Source organism: Camellia sinensis, chromosome 5 (genome assembly GCF_055761805.1).
Source record: "Camellia sinensis isolate YWXY chromosome 5, ASM5576180v1, whole genome shotgun sequence".
Classification (NCBI taxonomy): Eukaryota; Viridiplantae; Streptophyta; class Magnoliopsida; order Ericales; family Theaceae; genus Camellia; species Camellia sinensis.
The window spans coordinates 11,777,922-11,798,970 of record NC_138965.1 but is presented as its reverse complement, the minus strand read 5'-3'; the positions used below and the strand labels follow the sequence as shown (position 1 = coordinate 11,798,970).

At 38.0% G+C, this 21,049-nt stretch overlaps 2 protein-coding genes across 3 annotated transcripts; both read right to left on the bottom strand.

Annotated features, from left to right (window-relative positions):
• Nucleotides 1–709: 709 nt before the first annotated feature.
• Nucleotides 710–5,770, bottom strand: LOC145790037 (uncharacterized). The gene is made up of 9 exons (XM_082867912.1): nucleotides 5,483–5,770; nucleotides 5,356–5,385; nucleotides 5,017–5,267; nucleotides 4,730–4,936; nucleotides 4,561–4,650; nucleotides 4,379–4,465; nucleotides 3,942–4,283; nucleotides 3,761–3,844; nucleotides 710–955 (listed from the first exon to the last, which is right to left on the bottom strand). The coding sequence occupies exons 4-7, from the start codon at nucleotides 4,892–4,894 to the stop codon at nucleotides 4,005–4,007; spliced, it is 621 nt and encodes a 206-aa protein (XP_082724038.1). The 5' UTR covers nucleotides 4,895–4,936; nucleotides 5,017–5,267; nucleotides 5,356–5,385; nucleotides 5,483–5,770; the 3' UTR covers nucleotides 710–955; nucleotides 3,761–3,844; nucleotides 3,942–4,004.
• Nucleotides 5,771–14,439: 8,669 nt separating this feature from the next.
• LOC114321296 (beta-galactosidase 13) lies at nucleotides 14,440–20,693 on the bottom strand. 2 transcript variants are annotated; one of them, XM_028268477.2, is made up of 19 exons: nucleotides 19,575–20,693; nucleotides 19,378–19,473; nucleotides 18,577–18,689; nucleotides 18,425–18,491; nucleotides 18,236–18,328; nucleotides 18,000–18,143; nucleotides 17,646–17,740; nucleotides 17,428–17,533; nucleotides 17,242–17,326; nucleotides 17,023–17,141; nucleotides 16,746–16,913; nucleotides 16,420–16,598; nucleotides 16,187–16,296; nucleotides 15,984–16,093; nucleotides 15,786–15,893; nucleotides 15,585–15,692; nucleotides 15,331–15,476; nucleotides 14,860–15,205; nucleotides 14,440–14,766 (listed from the first exon to the last, which is right to left on the bottom strand). In XM_028268477.2, exons 1-19 carry the CDS (start codon nucleotides 19,734–19,736, stop codon nucleotides 14,632–14,634), a joined length of 2,490 nt encoding a protein of 829 aa, XP_028124278.2. In that variant the 5' UTR covers nucleotides 19,737–20,693; the 3' UTR covers nucleotides 14,440–14,631. The 2 variants fall into 2 exon arrangements, with proteins under 2 accessions (XP_028124278.2, XP_082724385.1); XM_082868259.1 differs by lacking the exons at nucleotides 18,425–18,491; nucleotides 19,378–19,473; nucleotides 19,575–20,693 and having other exon boundaries at nucleotides 18,577–18,688.
• Between the last annotated feature and the right edge of the window lie 356 nt (nucleotides 20,694–21,049).

The following is a 21,049-nucleotide window of genomic DNA, read 5'->3' as shown; positions in this document are numbered from 1 at the left end:
TCACAACTGATATCTCATAATAGAAGAGTGCTTGTATTGGAATCACTACAGTACAAATTGTTTTTAGCATATCGAATTCATGGATCTCCGATCATAAAGTGACTCTTTGTACGCTTAGGCCACTACAAAAAAAATTGTTTTTTGGGACGGCAAAACGCCGTCGCAAATACTCCAAATGCCGTCGCTAATAGTTTTTTGCGACGGTAAATAGTTTTTTGCGACGGCAAGTGGGGGGTCGCAAGAGAGGGGGTTGCAAAAGGGCTTTAGCGCCATTGTTTTTGCGACGGTAAAATTTTTTTTTTGCGACGGCAAACTTCTGTCGCAAAAAAGCTACGAAAATCTGATTTTTTGCGACGGTAAAGTCTTGCCGTCGCTAAAAGAGTTTTGTCGACTGCCAAATCCCGTCGGTAAAAGTATCGTCGCTAATGACGATTGGCGACGGCAACCTAAGCCGTCGCTAAAGGTCTTATTCTCAGTTTAATTCCTACCTTTTGCGACAGTATTTGAGCCGTCGCAAAAAGCTTGCTACCATTTTCTTTTTGCGACGGGGGAGCTCCGCCGTCTCAAAAAAAAAAATTTTAAAAAAAATCCCTGTACTAAAATAATTAAAAATATAAAAAAAACCTGTATTAAATGAAAGATAACTAAAAAAAAATCTAAAAATTACATAATAATATAAATACATACATAAACAAAAGTTGGCACATGATGAACATTCATAATGTTGTTCCATTCATAACAATACATAAATAAAAATTCATAACAATAAAAATTATGCCACTACATAATGTCGCATAATACATACATAATATTGTTCACAAATTTAAATAACCTAAATCAAAATCAAAACCAAAAGTTTTCGTCTTGCTTCTTTCGTGGGTTAAAAAAATAAAAGCTGGTTATAATCTTTATACGCCCGCATTCCACAAGAAGCAAACTGCTACTAAGGAAATATCTGAAAAAAACAAAATAAAAATAATTAATAACAATATAATGGTGTTAATATTTTAATTACAGAAAAATATAAAAAAATTAACTACTATATAATTACAAAGATAGTTTAGTAAATAATTTTGACTAGACCGAAATCCGACTCTAACTCCCAAACCGGGAACCCGATTGGAGCCCCGTCTTCTCCCACAAGTCTCTCGTGCCTAGGCGGTCGTGTGTGCCAAGTTTCGTGCCAAACCGACGCCGTTTGGTGATTTTGGGGCGTTAACACCTCGAGTTCAAGTTTCTTAAGAAACTAGTTTGCCTAAAGTGAAATCCGGCTCTAACTCCCAAACCGGGAACCCGATTCGAGCCCCGTCTTCTCCCACAAGTCTCTCGTGCCTAGGCGGTCGTGTGTGCCAAGTTTCGTGCCAAACCGACGCCGTTTGGTGATTTTGGGGCGTTAACACCTCGATTTCAAGTTTCTTAAGAAACTAGTTTGCCTAAAGTGAAATCCGGCTATAACTCCCAAACCGGGAACTCGATTCGAGCCCCGTCTTCTCCCACAAGTCTCTCGTGCTGTGTGCCAAGTTTCGTGCCAAACCGACGCCGTGTGATGATTTTGGGGCGTTAACACCTCGAATTCAAGTTTCTTAAGAAACTAGTTTGCCTAAAGTGAAATCCGGCTCTAACTCCCAAACTGGGAACCCGATTGTAGCCCCGTCTTCTCCCACAAGTCTCTCGTGCCTAGGCGGTCGTGTGTGCCAAGTTTCGTGCCAAACCGACGCCGTTTGATGATTTTGGGGCGTTAACACCTCGAGTTCAAGTTTCTTAAGAAACTAGTTTGCATAAAGTGAAATCCGGCTATAACTCCCAAACCGGGAACCCGATTCGAGCCCCGTCTTCTCCCACAAGTCTCTCGTGCCTAGTCGGTCGTGTGTGCCAAGTTTCGTGCCAAACCGACGCCGTTTGGTGATTTTGGGGCGTTAACACCTCGATTTCAAGTTTCTTAAGAAACTAGTTTGCCTAAAGTGAAATCCGGCTATAACTCCAAAACCGGGAACCCGATTCGAGCCCCGTCTTCTCCCACAAGTCTCTCGTGCCTAGGCGGTCGTGTGTGCCAAGTTTCGTGCCAAACCGACGCCGTTTGATGATTTTGGGGCGTTAACACCTCGAGTTCAAGTTTCTTAAGAAACTAGTTTGCCTAAAGTGAAATCCGGCTATAACTTCCAAACCGGGAACCCGATTCGAGCCCCGTCTTCTCCCACAAGTCTCTTGTGCCTAGGCGGTCGTGTGTGCCAAGTTTTGTGCCAAACCGACGCCGTCTGATGATTTTGGGGCGTTAACACCTCGAGCTCAAGTTTCTTAAGAAACTAGTTTGCCTAAAGTGAAATCCGGCTATAACTCCAAAACCGGGAACCCAATTGGAGCCCCGTCTTCTCCCACAAGTCTCTCGTGCTTTGGCGGTCGTGTGTGCCAAGTTTCGTGCCAAACCGAAGCCGTTTGGTGATTTTGGGGCGTTAACACCTCGAGTTCAAGTTTCTTAAGAAACTAGTTTGCATAAAGTGAAATCCGGCTCTAACTCCCAAACCGGGAACCCGATTGGAGCCCCGTCTTCTCCCACAAGTCTCTCGTGCCTAGGCGGTCGTGTGTGCCAAGTTTCGTGCCAAACCGACGCCGTTTGGTGATTTTGGGGCGTTAACACCTCGAGTTCAAGTTTCTTAAGAAACTAGTTTGCCAAAAGTGAAATCCGGCTATAACTCCCAAACCGGGAACCCGATTCGAGCCCCGTCTTCTCCCACAAGTCTGTCGTGCCTAGGCGGTCGTGTGTGCCAAGTTTCGTGCCAAACCGACGCCGTTTGGTGATTTTGGGGCGTTAACACCTCGATTTCAAGTTTCTTAAGAAACTAGTTTGCCTAAAGTGAAATCCAGCTCTAACTCCAAAACCGGGAACCCGATTCGAGCCCCGTCTTCTCCCACAAGTCTGTCGTGCCTAGGCGGTCGTGTGTGCCAAGTTTCCTGCCAAACCGACGCCGTTTGGTGATTTTGGGGCGTTAACACCTCGGGTTCAAGTTTCTTAAGAAACTAGTTTGCCTAAAGTGAAATCCGGCTCTAACTCCCAAACCGGGAACCCGATTCGAGCCCCGTCTTCTCCCACAAGTCTCTTGTGCTTAGGCGGTCGTGTGTGCCAAGTTTCGTGCCAAACCGACGCCGTTTGGTGATTTTGGGGCGTTAACACCTCAATTTCAAGTTTCTTAAGAAACTAGTTTGCCTAAAGTGAAATTCGGCTATAACTCCAAAACCGAGAACCCGATTCGAGCCCCGTCTTCTCCCACAAGTCTCTCGTGCCTAGGCGGTCGTGTGTGCCAAGTTTCGTGCCAAACCGACGCCATTTGGTGATTTTGGGGCGTTAACACCTCGAGTTCAAGTTTCTTAAGAAACTAGTTTGCCTAAAGTGAAATCCGGCTCTAACTCTCAAACCGAGAACCCGATTCGAGCCCCGTCTTCTCCCACAAGTCTCTCGTGCCTAAGCGGTCGTGTGTGCCAAGTTTCGTGCCAAACCGACGCCGTTTGGTGATTTTGAGGCGTTAACACCTCGAGTTCAAGTTTCTTAAGAAACTAGTTTGCCTAAAGTGAAATCCGGCTATAACTCCCAAACCGGGAACCCGATTCGAGCCCCGTCTTCTCCCACAAGTCTGTCGTGCCTAGGCGGTCGTGTGTGCCAAGTTTCGTGCCAAACCGTCTCATCTTTTCCCACAAGTCTCTTAACTTACAATGTAAAGAATGCAAAGATACATTTTAGCTTAGAATGCAAAGATACATTTTATACCTGATCTTCTGGTGGTGGTGTATATGGATTCTCATCTTCTGCAGATTCCCTAAATGCCCGGTGGCCACTCGATGCATCAGGAACCTATGATAGTCAATGCATAATGTGTTAATCATATTCGAATTTTATACATAATCTTGTGTGAAAATTGAACTATCAAACAATTTAATTTATATCGAACCTGTCTGTTGGGATCCACACTCGCCCCCTGTGACACAAACGTCATCATCTCAGCTCTCATCTGCTATAAATGTGTAGAGAACTCTGCTCGCAGCTCCTCCTTCAACTCATCCCTTAGCTCTGCACGAACCTGCTGCGTGATCTGCTCAATAGTCGATGGTTGGGGTGTTGACTGTGATGGCCCAGCACCATCTTTATACACCGCTCTCCGAGGCACAATTCTCCCGTATGTGCGACAATATCCATGTCCGTCATGACCTATCAACTCATGGAAAATGGCATTCCTAGCCTCCAAAGTCCGACCATCCTCAGGTAGCATAGAGAGTTGACGATTAAACTCATCCTGTATTGAATAAGACATACAAGTATATGCCAAATTAAGATGGTTGACACACATAAAATAAACTTCAAATACAATCAAAGGTGTTTGGAAACTACCAAGGTCTGGATAACCTCTGGGTCATCTGCTCTACGTGTCATAAGCCAAACATTCATCTTATCAGTAGACTCTCCCTTATTGGTCATCTACATTTTTTTAGAAATATGAAAATTAGAATCCAAATAATTTGCAAATATTCAATGTTTATTTATATACAAAAATAAAACAATAAAATGTAAACCTCATGTCGTATCTGAGAGAAACTAGTACGCCCTGTGGTATGAGCTATGCCGTGAGCTCGCCGATTTTTAGCATTCCTACTTGCAATTTTCTATAACAGGTTCAACAAATGTAAGTATGTAAATATGATTTGTATGTTTACATATCATAAATATAACTTATTTGTATACCTCAGCATCAGAAGTACGCCAATACTCCACAAGTTCTTCCCACTGGCTTGGCACAATGTGCAAAGGAACATCATCCTTCAGATTAGGATCAGAACTTCTAGGCTTGAAATACTTAACCTTAATCTTGTTCTTGTGATCCTTCCATATGCTGTTGCAGTTTTTCATGCAGATTGGCTTGTACTCCTCTGGACATATATTCAAATTGTCCTATAAAACACAATTTCAAAGTGTAAATAATAATAACACAATTTTGGAATTCGAATTTGTGGACAAAAATATACTTTTACCTTCACATCCTTCTAGATAGCATCAACAATATCATCAGGCACATTGTTCCAGTCAAGAAAAGTAAGAGGAACAATGTTACCATTCCGCACAATGATGCCAAGTTGAGTAGTTAACTTAGCGACGTTATCCCCTATTGGGCAGTAATTTTCATCAAATTGTATGTCCAGCTTTTTACCAGTACCCCACTCTTTAATGCCCTTGGCACATCCTCTACCACGCCTAGTCGAGATTGATGAAGAACTAACATGACCTGCGAGATACAAAAACAATAAACAATATGCAACGGTAATAAACAAATGCAAATTTAAATAATGTGAATACAAATCGAATTCTTATACCTGATGTAGGCTGTGAAGAAGACGAAGGGTCTGCAAAATACAATGAGAATAAACAAGTTATATATAATGAGCATAAATAAATGTATGTTTAAATAATTTTCATACAAATCAAAGCAAATTTATATACCTGCGGATAGCTCATAAGCTGATGACTCTAGTCGGGATGCTAGCTGCTGTGGTGCCACTGATGGTGGACGCACTGATGGTAAGCGTGGAGGCTGAGTACATGGTAGCTGCTGTGGTGCCACTGATGGTGGTCGATGCGGTGGTACTAATGGCCCCTCAGATGGTGGTGGCACTAATGGCCCCTCCGATGGTGGCCGATGTGATGCGTCCTCTGATGGTGGTGCTACTGATGTCCTGTTATGTAGCACATCAGACATCATGCGCCGGGGATGATCAGGCTTCTTCTTCCTTCCCATAATAATCTGCAAGCAATATAACATTAATTGACATTAGAAACATAGACAATGGGTTGTCATCAACTATAATATGACAGTAATTGAACTAATACAATTACAAAGACAAAGTAAATTAAGAAATTGATGATTAACTACAACCTTGGCCTTAATTGAATTACTAATGTTGATTAAATATCAGCCTATTTGAACATCAACTGTTTCCCCTTCTGCGGCTTCCCTCATCCAACCAACTTCTTCATCACGAAGCATTATATTTTCTTCCAATTGTTGGCTTATGTATGGCTCGATTTGTGGATCAGTCGAACCCATATCAAATTTAAATAATGTGAATACAAATCGAATTCTTATACCTGATGTAGGCTGTGAAGAAGACGAAGGGTCTGCAAAATACAATGAGAATAAACAAGTTATATATAATGAGCATAAATAAATGTATGTTTAAATAATTTTCATACAAATCAAAGCAAATTTATATACCTGCGGATAGCTCATAAGCTGATGACTCTAGTCGGGATGCTAGCTGCTGTGGTGCCACTGATGGTGGACGCACTGATGGTAAGCGTGGAGGCTGAGTACATGGTAGCTGCTGTGGTGCCACTGATGGTGGTCGATGCGGTGGTACTAATGGCCCCTCAGATGGTGGTGGCACTAATGGCCCCTCCGATGGTGGCCGATGTGATGCGTCCTCTGATGGTGGTGCTACTGATGTCCTGTTATGTAGCACATCAGACATCATGCGCCGGGGATGATCAGGCTTCTTCTTCCTTCCCATAATAATCTGCAAGCAATATAACATTAATTGACATTAGAAACATAGACAATGGGTTGTCATCAACTATAATATGACAGTAATTGAACTAATACAATTACAAAGACAAAGTAAATTAAGAAATTGATGATTAACTACAACCTTGGCCTTAATTGAATTACTAATGTTGATTAAATATCAGCCTATTTGAACATCAACTGTTTCCCCTTCTGCGGCTTCCCTCATCCAACCAACTTCTTCATCACGAAGCATTATATTTTCTTCCAATTGTTGGCTTATGTATGGCTCGATTTGTGGATCAGTCGAACCCATATCAAATAAACCTCTTTGAGACATCTTCACCACGACTTGCCAGTCTGGTTGTAACGGGTCTGCAATATACCAAACTTGCTCTGCTTGGGACGCCAAGATGAAAGGTTCATTGGTAATTCGATCATCTTGGTACAACAAATGATTGAAGTTTACCAACGTGAAATTGAAGACATCTTATTTCTTTCCGTGAATATTGTCAATCCAATCACACTTAAACAACACATGTTTTTTCTCATTGGAATATCGAAGCTCAACAATATCTGTCAATTGTCCATAATAGTACACAGACCCCACACGAGGATTCTTGTCTTTTCGACTAGCATAACTTATGGTATCTGCCTTCAAAGCTACACCACAATTTTGTGTGGCTCGACGATCATCCATGGCCTTTACTCGATACCGAAACCCATTCAGTATATACCCGTTCAACCTCCTTGCCAGGTTATGAGGACCATTTGCCAAGAGAATAATCTCTTCAAAAAATATGACATCAGTAGTCCTTCGCAAAGTTTGGACCTATTTAACACGAAAATGTAAAATTTAAAATGTAGATCGACTTAAGTAACTAGAATCTATAGAGTTAAATACATACATGTTCCTTGAACCAAATGTGAAAAGTTTCAAAATGTTCACGCCGAAGCTGATGATCGTCGACACGAGGCATTTTGAGCTGAAGTACTTCAAGGTGTTTGCTGTGTAGATTGAGATTTTAGCAATACAAAAAATTTTGTTGAAAATTCAATAAAACATAATAACATATTGAGTGAGTGACTTAACCTACTTTATGAATGGTTGAACCGCGCTTGTATTGAATAAGATGTACCAATAAGCTTGTACCCAAGAAGTATTATCAAGATAAAAGCTTGTGTTTTCACCAATAGCATGACCCAAATTATGAGCACCACTATAGTTTCTCACGGGTCGACTAGATTTGGTTTCCACATCATTAAGATATTGTGCACAAAAATTCATGCATTCTTCCATAAGATATCCTTTAGCAATTGATCCTTCAGGATGAGCTCTATTACGCACGTATTGCTTCAAAGTAAGAAGATACCTCTCAATTGGATACATCCATCGAAACTGAATCGCTCCACCCAATAAGGCTTCATCAGCTAGATGTATAGGCAAGTGCTCCATTATATCAAAAAAACTCGGAGGAAATATTTTCTCTAGATGACAAAGTGTTAGAGCGATACGATCTTGAATATATTGCAAATCCGTCGCACGATTCACTTTCGAACACAATTGTCTAAAGAAATTGCTCAATTCAATCAAGGGTTCAATTACATTCTTTGGTAACGATCTTCGAATAGCCAATGGAATAAGTTGTTGCATCAGAATATGACTATCGTGGCTCTTAAGACCCCCAATACTTTTATCATATGAGCGCACACGACGTGATATATTGGATGAATACCCGTCGGGAACTCTTACTTCCTTCAACACTTTCAAGAACAAATCTTTTTCATCCTTGGTCATCGTGAATTATGCTGGTGGTAAATAGGCTTTATTCGACCCTCTTAACTGCAAATGTAGGGGTTTTCTAATATTCATATCTTGTAAATCACGCCGAGCATTAACACCATCCTTCGATTTTCTTGCAACCCCTAATATTGTCCACAACACATTATCACAAACATTCTTCTCTATATGCATCACATCGAGGTTATGTCTTATTAGATTGTGCTCCCAATATGGCAATTCATAAAAGATACTCTTTTTCTTCCAACTATGGGTGCGATGTCCAACTTTCTCCTTCTCTACCTGTCTCCTATGCCTCTCCTTAAGGTCATCCCTCTTGTATTGGGTTAAAATACCCTCAGATTCTAATTGTAGCAACATCTCAGTTCCAGACAACAATTTTGGTTTGAGTCTGACTTCCCGACTACCATCAAATGATACTTTATCCTTCCGGAATTTATGGCCAGTAGGTAAAAATCTGCGATGACCCAAGTATGATTGTTTCCTACTATGCTTCAACCAACACGATGTAGTTTCCGTATTACAACAAGGACATGCATACTCGCCTTTAGTGCTCCATCCTGACAAGTTTGCGTATGCAGGAAAATCACTAATTGTCCACAGTAAAGCTGCATGCATTTGAAACATTTGATTTGTTGATGCATCAAATGTTGACACACCCTCATTCCATAGTTCGTTCAACTCCTCAATCAACGGTTGCATATACACATCAATCTTGTCACCAGGTCCTTTCGGGCCGTCAATAAGCACGGATAAAATTAGAATGGTTGCTTCATGCACATCCATGGCGGCAAGTTGTATGGAATGAGCACAACAGGCCAAGTGCTATGAACTATATTCATCGTCCTGAATGGGTTAAAACCATCAGATGCTAAGCCAGGCCTTACACTTCGGCAATCATTACTAAAGCCAATATTCCGATGGTCAAAATCTTTCCATGCAAGGGAGTCAGCAGGATGCCTGAAGACACCATCATCAGTTCGTTCCTCTGCATGCCATCTCATGAACTTGGCCGTCTTGGATGACATAAACAACCTCTGCAACCTTGGCTTTAAAGGAAAATACCTCATCTGTTTTGTAGCTATTTGTTTGCCACCTTTGTTAGGACCATTTGAACCACCATCACCATTTGATTTCCATTTATAACTGTTGCATATGACACATTTATCAAGATTGGCGTCCTCGTTTCGAAACAACATGTAACTGTTGGGACATGCATCCCACGTCTCATACGTAAAGCCCAAATCTGTTGTGACCTTTTGAGCTTTATAATATGAGTCCGGGAGTTTTACACCCAACGGGAACGCCTCATTCAATAACTCAAGCAACATGTCAACAGACTTGTCTGTCCACTGATTAAGCACCTTCAAATGTAGAAGTCGAACAATGAATGACAAAGATGTGAACTTCTGACAACCCGGATACAATTCACTTTGTGCATCTTGAAGAAGTTTGAAATACTTTGCAGTCTCTGCATTTGGACCGAGCTGGGGTTCAGATGCATGGGGATCAGGCCCCTGTGGTTCATCACCCTCAACACTTGTACCGGCATGTGGATTTCCCATAGCCCCTTGTATCATTCCAATCATATCATCCCCAATGTCTAAATTAGCTAATGTTTCATTCTCTCGATTTCCATGTACAGATACGTAAGATTCCCCATGATTAATCCAATGTTTGTATTTTTTAAAAAAACCATTCAAAATCAAATGCTCCCATACACCCTCTCGTACAAAATAGTATCGATTCTCACACTTCCTACACGGACAACTGATCATCGAACCTTCAACCCTATTGGTGTAGGCAAACACAAGGAATTCATCAATCCCATTAATGTATTCGCTCGACATCCTATTTGGCAAATCAATCCAACTCTTATCCATCATCTGTACACATCCACAAAAATATCTCATCAAAGTAACTCTAAATATAATACCTACGTATTACACTCTCATCTATCAAAACAAGTAGTACACTTCCATTCCATAGAAATGAATATAGCTATCCATTCCAAAGCTCCAAAAGAAAAGTAAATTGAGTAAAAGGATAACAAGGAAAGGGGACTTTACTGAAGAGAGTGGGAAAGGAATGAGAATAAAGCAAGAGAATCCTTTCAAAAGAGGCAAAACAAGACACAAAAATAATAAAATAAAGAGTAAGCACTGGATGTGCATGCATGAGAGAGAGGGACTTAATAAATAAAAAAAAAGAATCCGCCTGAATGACCTCAACTGTGCAGTCATGAATAAAGGTGAGGCAGAAACCTCCCCACAAAAAAACACAAAATAAGCTATACTTAGCACAAAAATACAATTAAATTTATAAAATAATTTTAAGAACATAAACATGTATTAAATTTTGTTTTGTTTTTGTTTTTGTTTTTGTTTGTATTTATTTATTATTATTTTTAATCAATTAAATAGTAGATGAATTGGAGCCTAAATGTATCATTAAGAAAAGTCGACGTAATTACTTAAAAAATGCAGAATTAATTATATATATTTTTTCAAATCTTAAATAAGATTACTAATACTTAAATCATTGGTTGAACTCAAATGTAATAATTCTTAAATTATGGAGTTCTGAAGATTAGAACATATATTCTAAAAGCCTGGTCAATTGTTTCTAGATCTCCTACCTCATCATTGACCACCTCCCCTATTCAAGTAAAACCTTTTGTTTTAGAGGCTGCACTTGTTAATTGCTAATCTAGTTCAACAATCAAATTTAAATGTCCACTTTGGAATTTTTCTTATTTGATTGTGATTGTGATGGTGCATTATTTTATTTATCTATTTGTTCAAAACTTAATTATGGACATATATCATGTATGTCATATTACATGTTTAACATGAATGTGTATATTATAATCATATCAAAATTTAAAAGAATGATATAACATTATAATTGATGCCTAATATCTCTTTGTAATAATAAATCATTACATCAAGAGATTTATTATGTCAATTATTAAATGATAATGTTACATATTGTGATATAATAATACTGTACATTTTTTATTGTGTTGTTTATTTCTTTCTCATTATGAAACTCTCTCATAAGTTAATTTGTTGGCCTAATTTCTTCATCAGCAGAACAAGTCTTCTTGTGAATTAAACATACACCACGCAACAACCATTTGGAGATCAACCTTGTTCTAGTAGTTTTATTTATTTTTTAATGTTATTGAAAAACACCCTTCATATGTGAGGACACCAAGTCAAAGATATAAGTAGGCTCTATTAGTTCGAACTATTTGAATTCATGGTTAGGACACCAAGTCAAGGCATAGAGATCAGTTTCTAAAAGCACACTTGTACACTTCTCTTGTGAGATAGCTCAACAACAGTATGAATTCATTTTGTCTCCTTTTCATATGTGAGCCTAACACTGCCATTTTTCGCATCATGTGCCTACCTAGATATATATTTAGCAAGGAAGCTTCCTGCAAGTCTTTTGGCATGTTACCAAATGAGTTTCTGAGCACAATTTTAAGGGAGGATGAACTAAAAGTATGGATGGAAGAGGTTTCATTATCTGTTATTCCCTTGGTTTTGCCGGCTGATGGAATGCATTCTTTATTATAAAAAAAATTCGGCTTGGTGTTGACAATAAAAAAGAATGTGATTTTCAGAATGTGAACCGATACCTGAACCGATACCTGAACGAAGTTGAAGTTGAAGTCGAAGTTGAATTTGAGTCCTCAGAGAAGAGTCAGCAGAAGCACCATTGTTGCGATTTTCGAAGCTTCCAAGAACTGCGGTTTTGAGCATGCAGAGAGAGGATGGCTGAAAGTCGAAGCCGAAGAACTTCGCCGGAGAAGAAGCTCTGAAAGCTGGGTTGAAGATGGCTGGCGACGGCTGATAGGCGAAGTCGAAGATTTAGGGATTTTGATCCAAATGATTCAAAGATTTTAAAAGGTTTTCTAATATGATATTTGCTGGAAGTTGAAGTCGAAGTTTGAGGGAATTCATAGATTTAGGGATTTCGAAGAATTAGGGATTTCTATCGAAATCACCGAGCGCCAAAATTGGGGAGAGCGGGGCAAAAGTTTTGTCATTATTTTTTTTGCGACGGCACATTTTAAACAGTCGCAAATGGTAATTACGTATTGCTAATCCGGCTCGTTTTTGATATTTTTTTGCGACGGACATTTTTGCCGTCTCAAATGACTAACTATTTGCGACAGCAACATTCTGCCGTCTCCAAAACAATGTTTTTTTGCGACGGTAGGAAATGCCGTCGCTAATAATCCCATATAATGACACTCCCCGTACAGTTTATTGTCGACGGTAAAACTGCCGTCGCTAAATACCTTTTTTAGCGACGGGTTAATCTGCTGTCGCAAAAAGGTCATCTTTTGCGACGGGAAACAGGCCGTCGCTAAAGCTTCCGTCTTTTCTGCCTCCTTTTCTTGTAGTGGGCCCATTCTCTCGACAAATAAGTATCTAGTCTCATGCTAATCTAGAGACAATAGCAACTTATTAATACATAAATTTTATATGCCTCAATTTAACTATTCTTTAGTTTCTTAAGCCATATTGTATGTATTAGTAAGATGGGTACAATATCAAAATCTCCGTTAGCACATCACATGTCGCTTTTGCCAATATGTCCTTGTTTAGTAAAAAGGTAAAAGAGGAATGGAATAAAGCTGCTGGAGCCTGTGAATGGGTGTGTCAGGACTAAATGTAGTTGGATGACTTCTTCTCAAGAGATCATGTGAAGTATAGGGGTGAAAACCTCTTTGTTTTTTGGTTGCCTTAATGCAAAGGACGTAAAATCTCCTAGTCATTTGAAGTGGGAAGGGGACATGACAAGTATGGTGATTGAAACAAGAGCTTAAGTGCATTCAATGGATTGAAATACAATAGTTAGTAAAAACTAAGCTAATTTGGAAATGTAAATGGAAATTACGATAACTAATGAAACTACTAAAACTAAGCTAAGAGACACCGAGCCCCACATTTACAATCTTTTCTGAATGTAAATATTAGCAAGAGGTTGAATATTTCCAATCCATCTACGTCATATTTCTAAAATGTGTAGGGTTACTATATTTATAGGATTCTAGATATCCTTTAATAAACATTAAAATTCCTACGAGACGTTTGGTAGGAATAGATCCAACTTTCTAGTTTAGAAACTGACTTTTAGGTTAGCTAGAGAATGTGAGTTATAATTTTAGTTCAATCATATTAAAAATATAGATGTAAATGGAATATATATTTATATAGAAATAATATTTAGACTTTATTTTTAGCCTCTTACCCTCTATGTGGGTCTAAAAGAAATAATAATAATAATAATAATAAAGGACTGAATATCATTTCTCTATCTATAAATATAAGACATGTGAGTTGAGATTCATATTACTTCAAACCTTACATACTTGAGAGAAGTTAGAAAGCAACACTACGGATTCACAAAATTTCAAGCTCGCCCACATTTCAAAAATAAACTTTATTTATGGATTAATGAGATTTCATTAAGTAATCTTGAGGAGAGGATGAGAACAAAAAATTATAACAAATTTCAAGAAATTCAATGTGAGATTTGAAAACAATGAGCTCAATGTGACTATTGAGATTTCTAGCAGTGAATTTTTAAAATTGAGAACATGTTCTTGAGAGTCTTATATTGATAAAAGGTTGTCCAAATTATAGACTGATAAATTGTAGTAAGACAACCTTAATGATGTTATTATTGTCTCTATAGACAATGGTTCCTTCATTTTATAAATAAAAAATGAAAAAACTGTGAAAGTGATTATTGATCAAGAATGAATGTTCAACCACAAAAGCTCATCTTTACCTCCTTGGGGTTAAGGAGATAATTATATATATGTATATTTGTATTAGCCACTGAAGTAATTCACAAAACAACAATTTGATCCTCTTAATTTTTTGGTTTTATTTTTTATTTTTGTTATGAAAAGAGTGCTTAACAATGACAAATTGTCAAGAATGTTTAGAGAAGCTATGAAGATAATTTGTATCTCCAATCCAAGGAGTACATCAACCATCATCATCATCATCATCACCACCATAATAATGCCAGTGCATAACATTACCATGAACAAGCACCAAAAAAATGTAAATACAGATCATGGGTAGCTTTTGATTGCTAATGTATACTTGTAAATAAAATTTTAATTGAACTTGAAAGCTCTCATCAAGTATTTATTGACTACAATATCAAGTATGACACATCTTTCAATTTTTCCAACCAATGATCATCATCACAACCAGCTGCTACTACTCCTGATCTGATCTCATATCATCTTCATTAATTTGACTTATTATGGGCACACCTAACTTGGAAAGCTAGAATCTTTGAGATTTCTGGGCATTTGTCATGGCTCTTGTCATCGAAAACCTCACGCTTTAGCGGAATTGCACAGCTATTCTTCCCCAAGCAATACTGCAAAGCACGAAAAATGAACAAAATGAACAAATAACTATCGCTACTTTACCATATGATTGTTGAAAAATTATGCAGTAGTGTGAAATTTACCTCCTCAACGATTTTCTTGCTGTTGGGGGATGTGCAATTTCCCTCACCATAGCTTCCGCAAGCGCCAAATGGATCACCAAAGCTTGCAAAATCTACGACCTTAACGGTTTTTCCATCAGGACAGGTTATCTTAGCTTCTGATTGAAATTCATCAACCACGGCTTGAACCTTTTCGCCATCCTTCTTCCATGAATTCACTGTGGGTGGGTGGTACTCGGAGATGAAGCTGCAGATGGTGTCTCTGTTGACAGTTACAATCTCCATTCCTTCTGGGTCTCCTCCGGTTTCCTCAATGACAACCAAGAGATTCTTTTCTGGCTTCAGGAAGGATCTTGGAATGTGGTACCTTTAGATAACAAAGCACAATAACCCAATAAATCGAATGGTTCCAATAAAAAAAAAAGGCCCTTTACAGCAAATCTGAGTGTACAACAAAAATGTAAGCATAACTCGATTTGGTGCATTACTTACTCGGATTGAGTGGGCTGCCCAAGAGGAGAGAGGTAACTGACCCAGTAGCGACCAATGCTTTGGCCATTGACCCAAATCATACCTTTTCCCATAGAGGTCATCTTGATAGCCACTGGACTTTTGCCTTCAGGAGCATTGAAGTATGTCTGCATCAAGAAAATCCAATGCCCTTTTTGAGTTTTTCTTGAAAATCTTGTTCTTGGAATTGTCACTATGTATGTATTGTTAAAAAAGGATACTAATAGTGGCATTACCTTGTACCATGTCATAGGTGGTCCTGCTCCTCCTTTGGCCGGACTCCATTGTACCTTGCTCGATCCTTCCTCTGTGAACACTTCAAGCTTCTCTCCCTTTATGCCAACCTGAACATGGTGAACCGGCTCTAGTATCCATTGACTTTTGATCGCATTTGTGTTCGTGTATGAATGAAAATAACTGAAGATTTTAAATTTTACCTCATGTGCCCAACCGTTGAGGGTAACATCAAGAGTTCCAGCATTCAAACCTTGGATCATCACAGCTCGAACCCCAGCAAACCTCTTTTCCATGTAGGCTCCGCTATCCTGATAAAGACTTTCGTTATCAGTCTCTCTTTTTAGAGTCATACATAGAAATTTAAAAGCAAAACTACACAATTTAAACATGTTCTTTACCGGGAATCCCACAGTCATGCCCAAAAGTGAAATGTGATTCACTCCTGGCTTCAAAGTTATGGGCTTCTCAAAGACAAAGCTCTTCTCTACATGGCCTCCATGTCCAAATCCTGAAAATTAACAACCATTATTAGCTATATATGAAACATCACTTTGATAGAAATAAAACAATGTTTTTTGCTTGGGTTCATGTGATTGATTACCTATGTATTCCCCATTTACAAATGCAGCCATGGCATGACCAAGGTTTGCAATTTGGAGGACTGGGAGAATATCAGATCTCATTGGCAAGTCACGGCGATCAAAGTTAATGCTGCAAGAAGAATGCCAAAAAAAAAAAAAAATGTCAGATTCAAGAAAAAATATCTATGTACCTGTTTGTTTTCATAAATAGTATTTCGAATTCTTTTAGGATTTTGTAAGATATGATTATTACCTGGTGCTGTACCATGCATAGTCCGAGGTGTCTTTGGTGAAGCTGTAGAGCTCCAATGGAGTCTTGCTTTTAACTGACAATTGGTTCATGGTTGGAATAACTTCTGGGGACATTTCCCATTTAAGATTGCTTGCTTTCTTTGATGGATGGAAATTTCTTGCATTATGTTGCGCAACAATCTGTCACGAAAAATTAAAAACATTCTTTATAAATCGATTCAAGCTCAAATTCGAGTGCAACCCTTTTTCAACCGTTCAATTTGAGCACTTTTCTAGGATTTTCCCCCCTGGGAATGTAGCGTTGTTGAATTTCAAATTGGAAATTACCGTTTGGGTATTGTAAACCAGAGTCTTGCAATCAGGGAGGATGCCAATGGATTTCGGGGGAAGATAGTATTCCTGACCCCTGAAATTGATAGTTGCAGGAACCTTGGTGTTGTTGTTGTTCAAGAAAGCGGTGCAAATGCTAGTTCCAGGCTTCTCATAAGTTCGAACCTGTGTTTAAGTACCCGGTTAGTCATCAATACCGATATCTCATCTTTCTTGTTTTCTGTGTGCGCATGTTTTAAAATTCCAAGTCTCTTAGTTTCATTGATATGCTTACCTCTAGGTCCTCACTAATCTTTTGGACAGAAGGAGCACCCCAAAGCAAAGCCTTTTGGGACAATCTCAAAGCCCTATGCAAGTCCTTAAGGTGACCAAATTTGGGCTCCCTTGGCAAACCTAAAAAAAATAAAATAAAATAAGAGTAGAGATACGCCTAATTAGCCATTTGAATTAGCTCAATTAAGTCAATAGAGTTGGAAAACTAGACAATTCCAACCAAATTCATCAAGAGGAGCTTCATCATAGTAGCGAGTTGTCACAAAAGATGAACTTGTTCTGGCAAAATTTGTTCCACCATGGTACTGCAAACACAAACACGAAAAATGATCTATATCAGAAAAAAAGGAAAAGAAGCAATGAATTTTGAAAACACAAACTTGAGAAGAAAGTCATATTATGTAACCATGTAGTAATTGGTAAGAGTTCCGTTCTTTGAGAAGAAGCGTGCAACTGCATATGCAATATCTTCTGCTGCTCTTTGAGATGGCGGGTCTCCAAAAACTCTGAACCTGCATTTTCAAATTTTAACAAAAATTCAATCCACATTAGCAAGAACACCAAAAAAAAAAAAAAAGAGAAAAAGAAAAGAAAAAAGCACATCGTAGCTAATCTAATACTCACTGAGCGGTCCAGTTCTCAGTCCATAGAGAAGGCTTGTTTGGGCTATTGGGGCCAATGAAAGTATCTCCACAGTGCCTTCCATTGCAAGTATTGATCTACACAAAACAAAAGGATTTAAACGACATGTTTGAATATCTATCTCTATTATATAAGACGCATAACTCAGAACTCAGAACAGTTTTGAAGCTGTCACTTTTTTCCCCCCAAGAACAGCCAGATTGTTAACTGCTCCAGTAAATAACCGCTATCAGTTTTCAAACTCTTGTTCAAAAAAAAAAAGCTTTCAAACTCAACCCATTTTCTCATTGATCAAACCACCAAAAGAAAAAAATGATGTAAAATTATATAACTTACAACTGGATCAGGGGCATCCTTTTGCTTGCACATGATCCATGGGACTCCGGTTTTTAGACCAACAGCCATGTTTGCTGACCACTGAATGTATCGAATACCTAATTCACGGTATGCCAACTGGACAGTATTGTACTCATTTTCGATCTGCAATTATCAAATAGAAAACTTAATTAAAAGAAAACTTTGAAACCACATGAGAGTGTGTGTTTTGGAAGGTTCATTAGATAAGACCAGACCTGTGACAAAATGATGGGTCCTCCTTGAGGATAAAATAACTTCTCGTTCTTCATCATACCAATGATCTTCTTGACATATTTCTTCATGTGATACTGCAAAATTGTCAAAAATGAAAATTATGTTATTGGTTTATATTTAATTTTTACACATTCGTAATAGGTTAGGAAAGTGTTGAAGAGGATTATGACCTTGAATGGTTCATTATCAGCTCGGAATGTGATGTTTTTAACATCTCTTAGCCAGTATGGAAATCCTCTTCACAAACCGTGACATTCAAATTAAAATATGAATATATATATATATAAAAGAAGAGGAAGAAAATGGTAAAATGGAATTGTACCCAGAATTCCACTCTGCTTGGATGAATGGTCCAACCCTGAGAATGGCATACATGCCTTGGTCACCAATCATTTTGATGAACTTAACCAAGTCAGCATTCCCCTCAAAGTTAAACTGCACATATTAGTACAAAATTCACATTAATCCCAGTAGAAGCTAAATTTTTTCTCTCTTTCCACCCACAAATTCAAGATCTGATATTTCTACATAAATTTTATACATAATTCTTGACCAAAACAATGTGATAATGGCATTTTTAAAAGTAGAAGCCACCTTCGTGGCTCTTTTGCTTTAAAGTGATAAATTTAAAAACTTGCCAAATTGCCACATCATTTTGTATTGATTTTCCCTCGATTCCATCTTGATCATATCACATCTTTACAAAAATGGACAGCAACTATGATTTTTACAAGGGTATTGCTATACAAGTCTAAAAGTTAGACCTAATTTTCAAGCCCGATAATGACAATCGATTAGGATATCTAAGGCAATTCTCTCTCTCATATCTTTTCTAATCATCAACCAATCATATCATGTACACATCATTGAATTTAGAATATGAGTCTAGAAAATGGGTTTATATATCAATTTTCTTTTTAGAATAGACCGTCCATTATTTTTTATATAAATGTGACCTGATCATTTGATTACTAATGTCCATCAACCTAATTTTTTGTGCAATTGATTTACTTGGTAGGCCCTAAGATAGGCTCGGGGTGGGCCCATTGCTGGTCCAATAGGACCCTCCAGTCTGCCTCCTTTCTGTATAGTTTTTCTATTTGTATACTTGATCCAAAAATACCTGGCCTTGAACAGGCTCGTGAAGGTTCCAGAAAACATAGGTCTGAATGACATTCAAACCCCCTTCTTTAGCCTTCCTTATAAGTTGAGGCCACATCTAAAAAACCAAATCCAACAAAAACCATTAGTCCTTTCCATTTCCAAGCCAAAAAACACGCTATTATCATCTGTGATCAATCTTTAAAATCTTCTAATTACCTCAGGAGTGCTACGGGGATAATGAATAGAACCCGAGAAGAGAAGTTCACGAGTTCCATTGATGATCAGAGACCGCCCATCGTATGTCACGGATTTCGCTTGGTCCTGGGCGACAACAGAGGTAACCAGCAAGGAAAGGAGTGCTAAAATGTGCACAGACATTTTTACAGTTTGGTTTTCGTATCAATGGTGATCGATGAAAATAAAAGAGATAGAGCTAGTTGGCACCTCTTCCTTATGGGGAGGAGGGTGCCCAGTAACTGTCTTTAAGGAAGCCATGGGAATACCTTGTTATAGACAAAGGGTATGAAAAATATTGGGTTCAGAGCAAATCTAGGTAAATCTTGGGTATCTATTTTTCTTTCTTTTTTTTTTTGTATTTTTTTTGGTTGTGGTTAGTTCTTGATGATCTGTGTCCGTCTCTCTCTTCATGTTAGTTATGTGTTTGTATCTATTTTTGGGAGGGAGTGTATTGTTGTAACAATTTTTTGACATAACAAATAACTGAAATTCAAATTTGGCGGGGAAAAAGTCAATGTGACTTTGTTGAGGAAATTAACCATACACATGGTGGGCAAGCAATCGTGCCACTTAGAAAATGGAAATTTCCAAAAAAAATTATTAGGTGCAGATAGGTAACGCGTGGCAATGTCATGATGTATTTTTTTTTTTTATTATTATTTCTCAAATAAGGTTGATGATCCTACCTTTTAAACCAATCACCACATGAAAATATCCTTATATATATATAATAATTGCTTGAGAACTCAACTTTTTAGATAAGAGAGGAAAATTTCCCACCCCCCAAAAAAAAAAAAGAAAAAGAAAAATTCGCAATTGAGAATTGAAACACTCTCCCATATTGAACTATTGACTAAAAAGAGACACACTGGTATTAGTTATGTCATTTTACGATAAAAGTTATAAATGAGCAAATCTATATATTGTACACGCTCTAAAGTGAAATTATGAACCATTTTGCAAGAAACGTTGGGACATGTTTATGAGGGATTGCAACGTGGTTTGAGTTTGACACACTTTCCGATTGATAAAAAATAGTGGGTCTACACTTTTAAGCGAGGTTAATATATACGTTTTAGGTATGAAATTCACTGTTTTGGATCAATCAGAATTTATGTATTGTTTATACATTCAAAAAATGTGTGAACAAATTTATTTTTGTGTGATCTGATCTTGAAATGAGTAATAAATTAACTTTTATGGGAGATCAATAATGCAGGTATAAAAAAAAAACCATATATGTCTTCTTATTTTTTCAAAAGAAAACTTCAGGAGCTAAGAGATTAGTGATGATTTTCGATGTAGAAGTAATACACATAGAATCTAGATATCTTTCAAAAATGACCTTCTTATGTAAATATTTTATATTTTTATTTATTAAAATGATATTGCAGGGAAGTTTTCGAAAATAAAAACCAATATGATAATGATAAGCCTTTTGTTTTAAAATGATA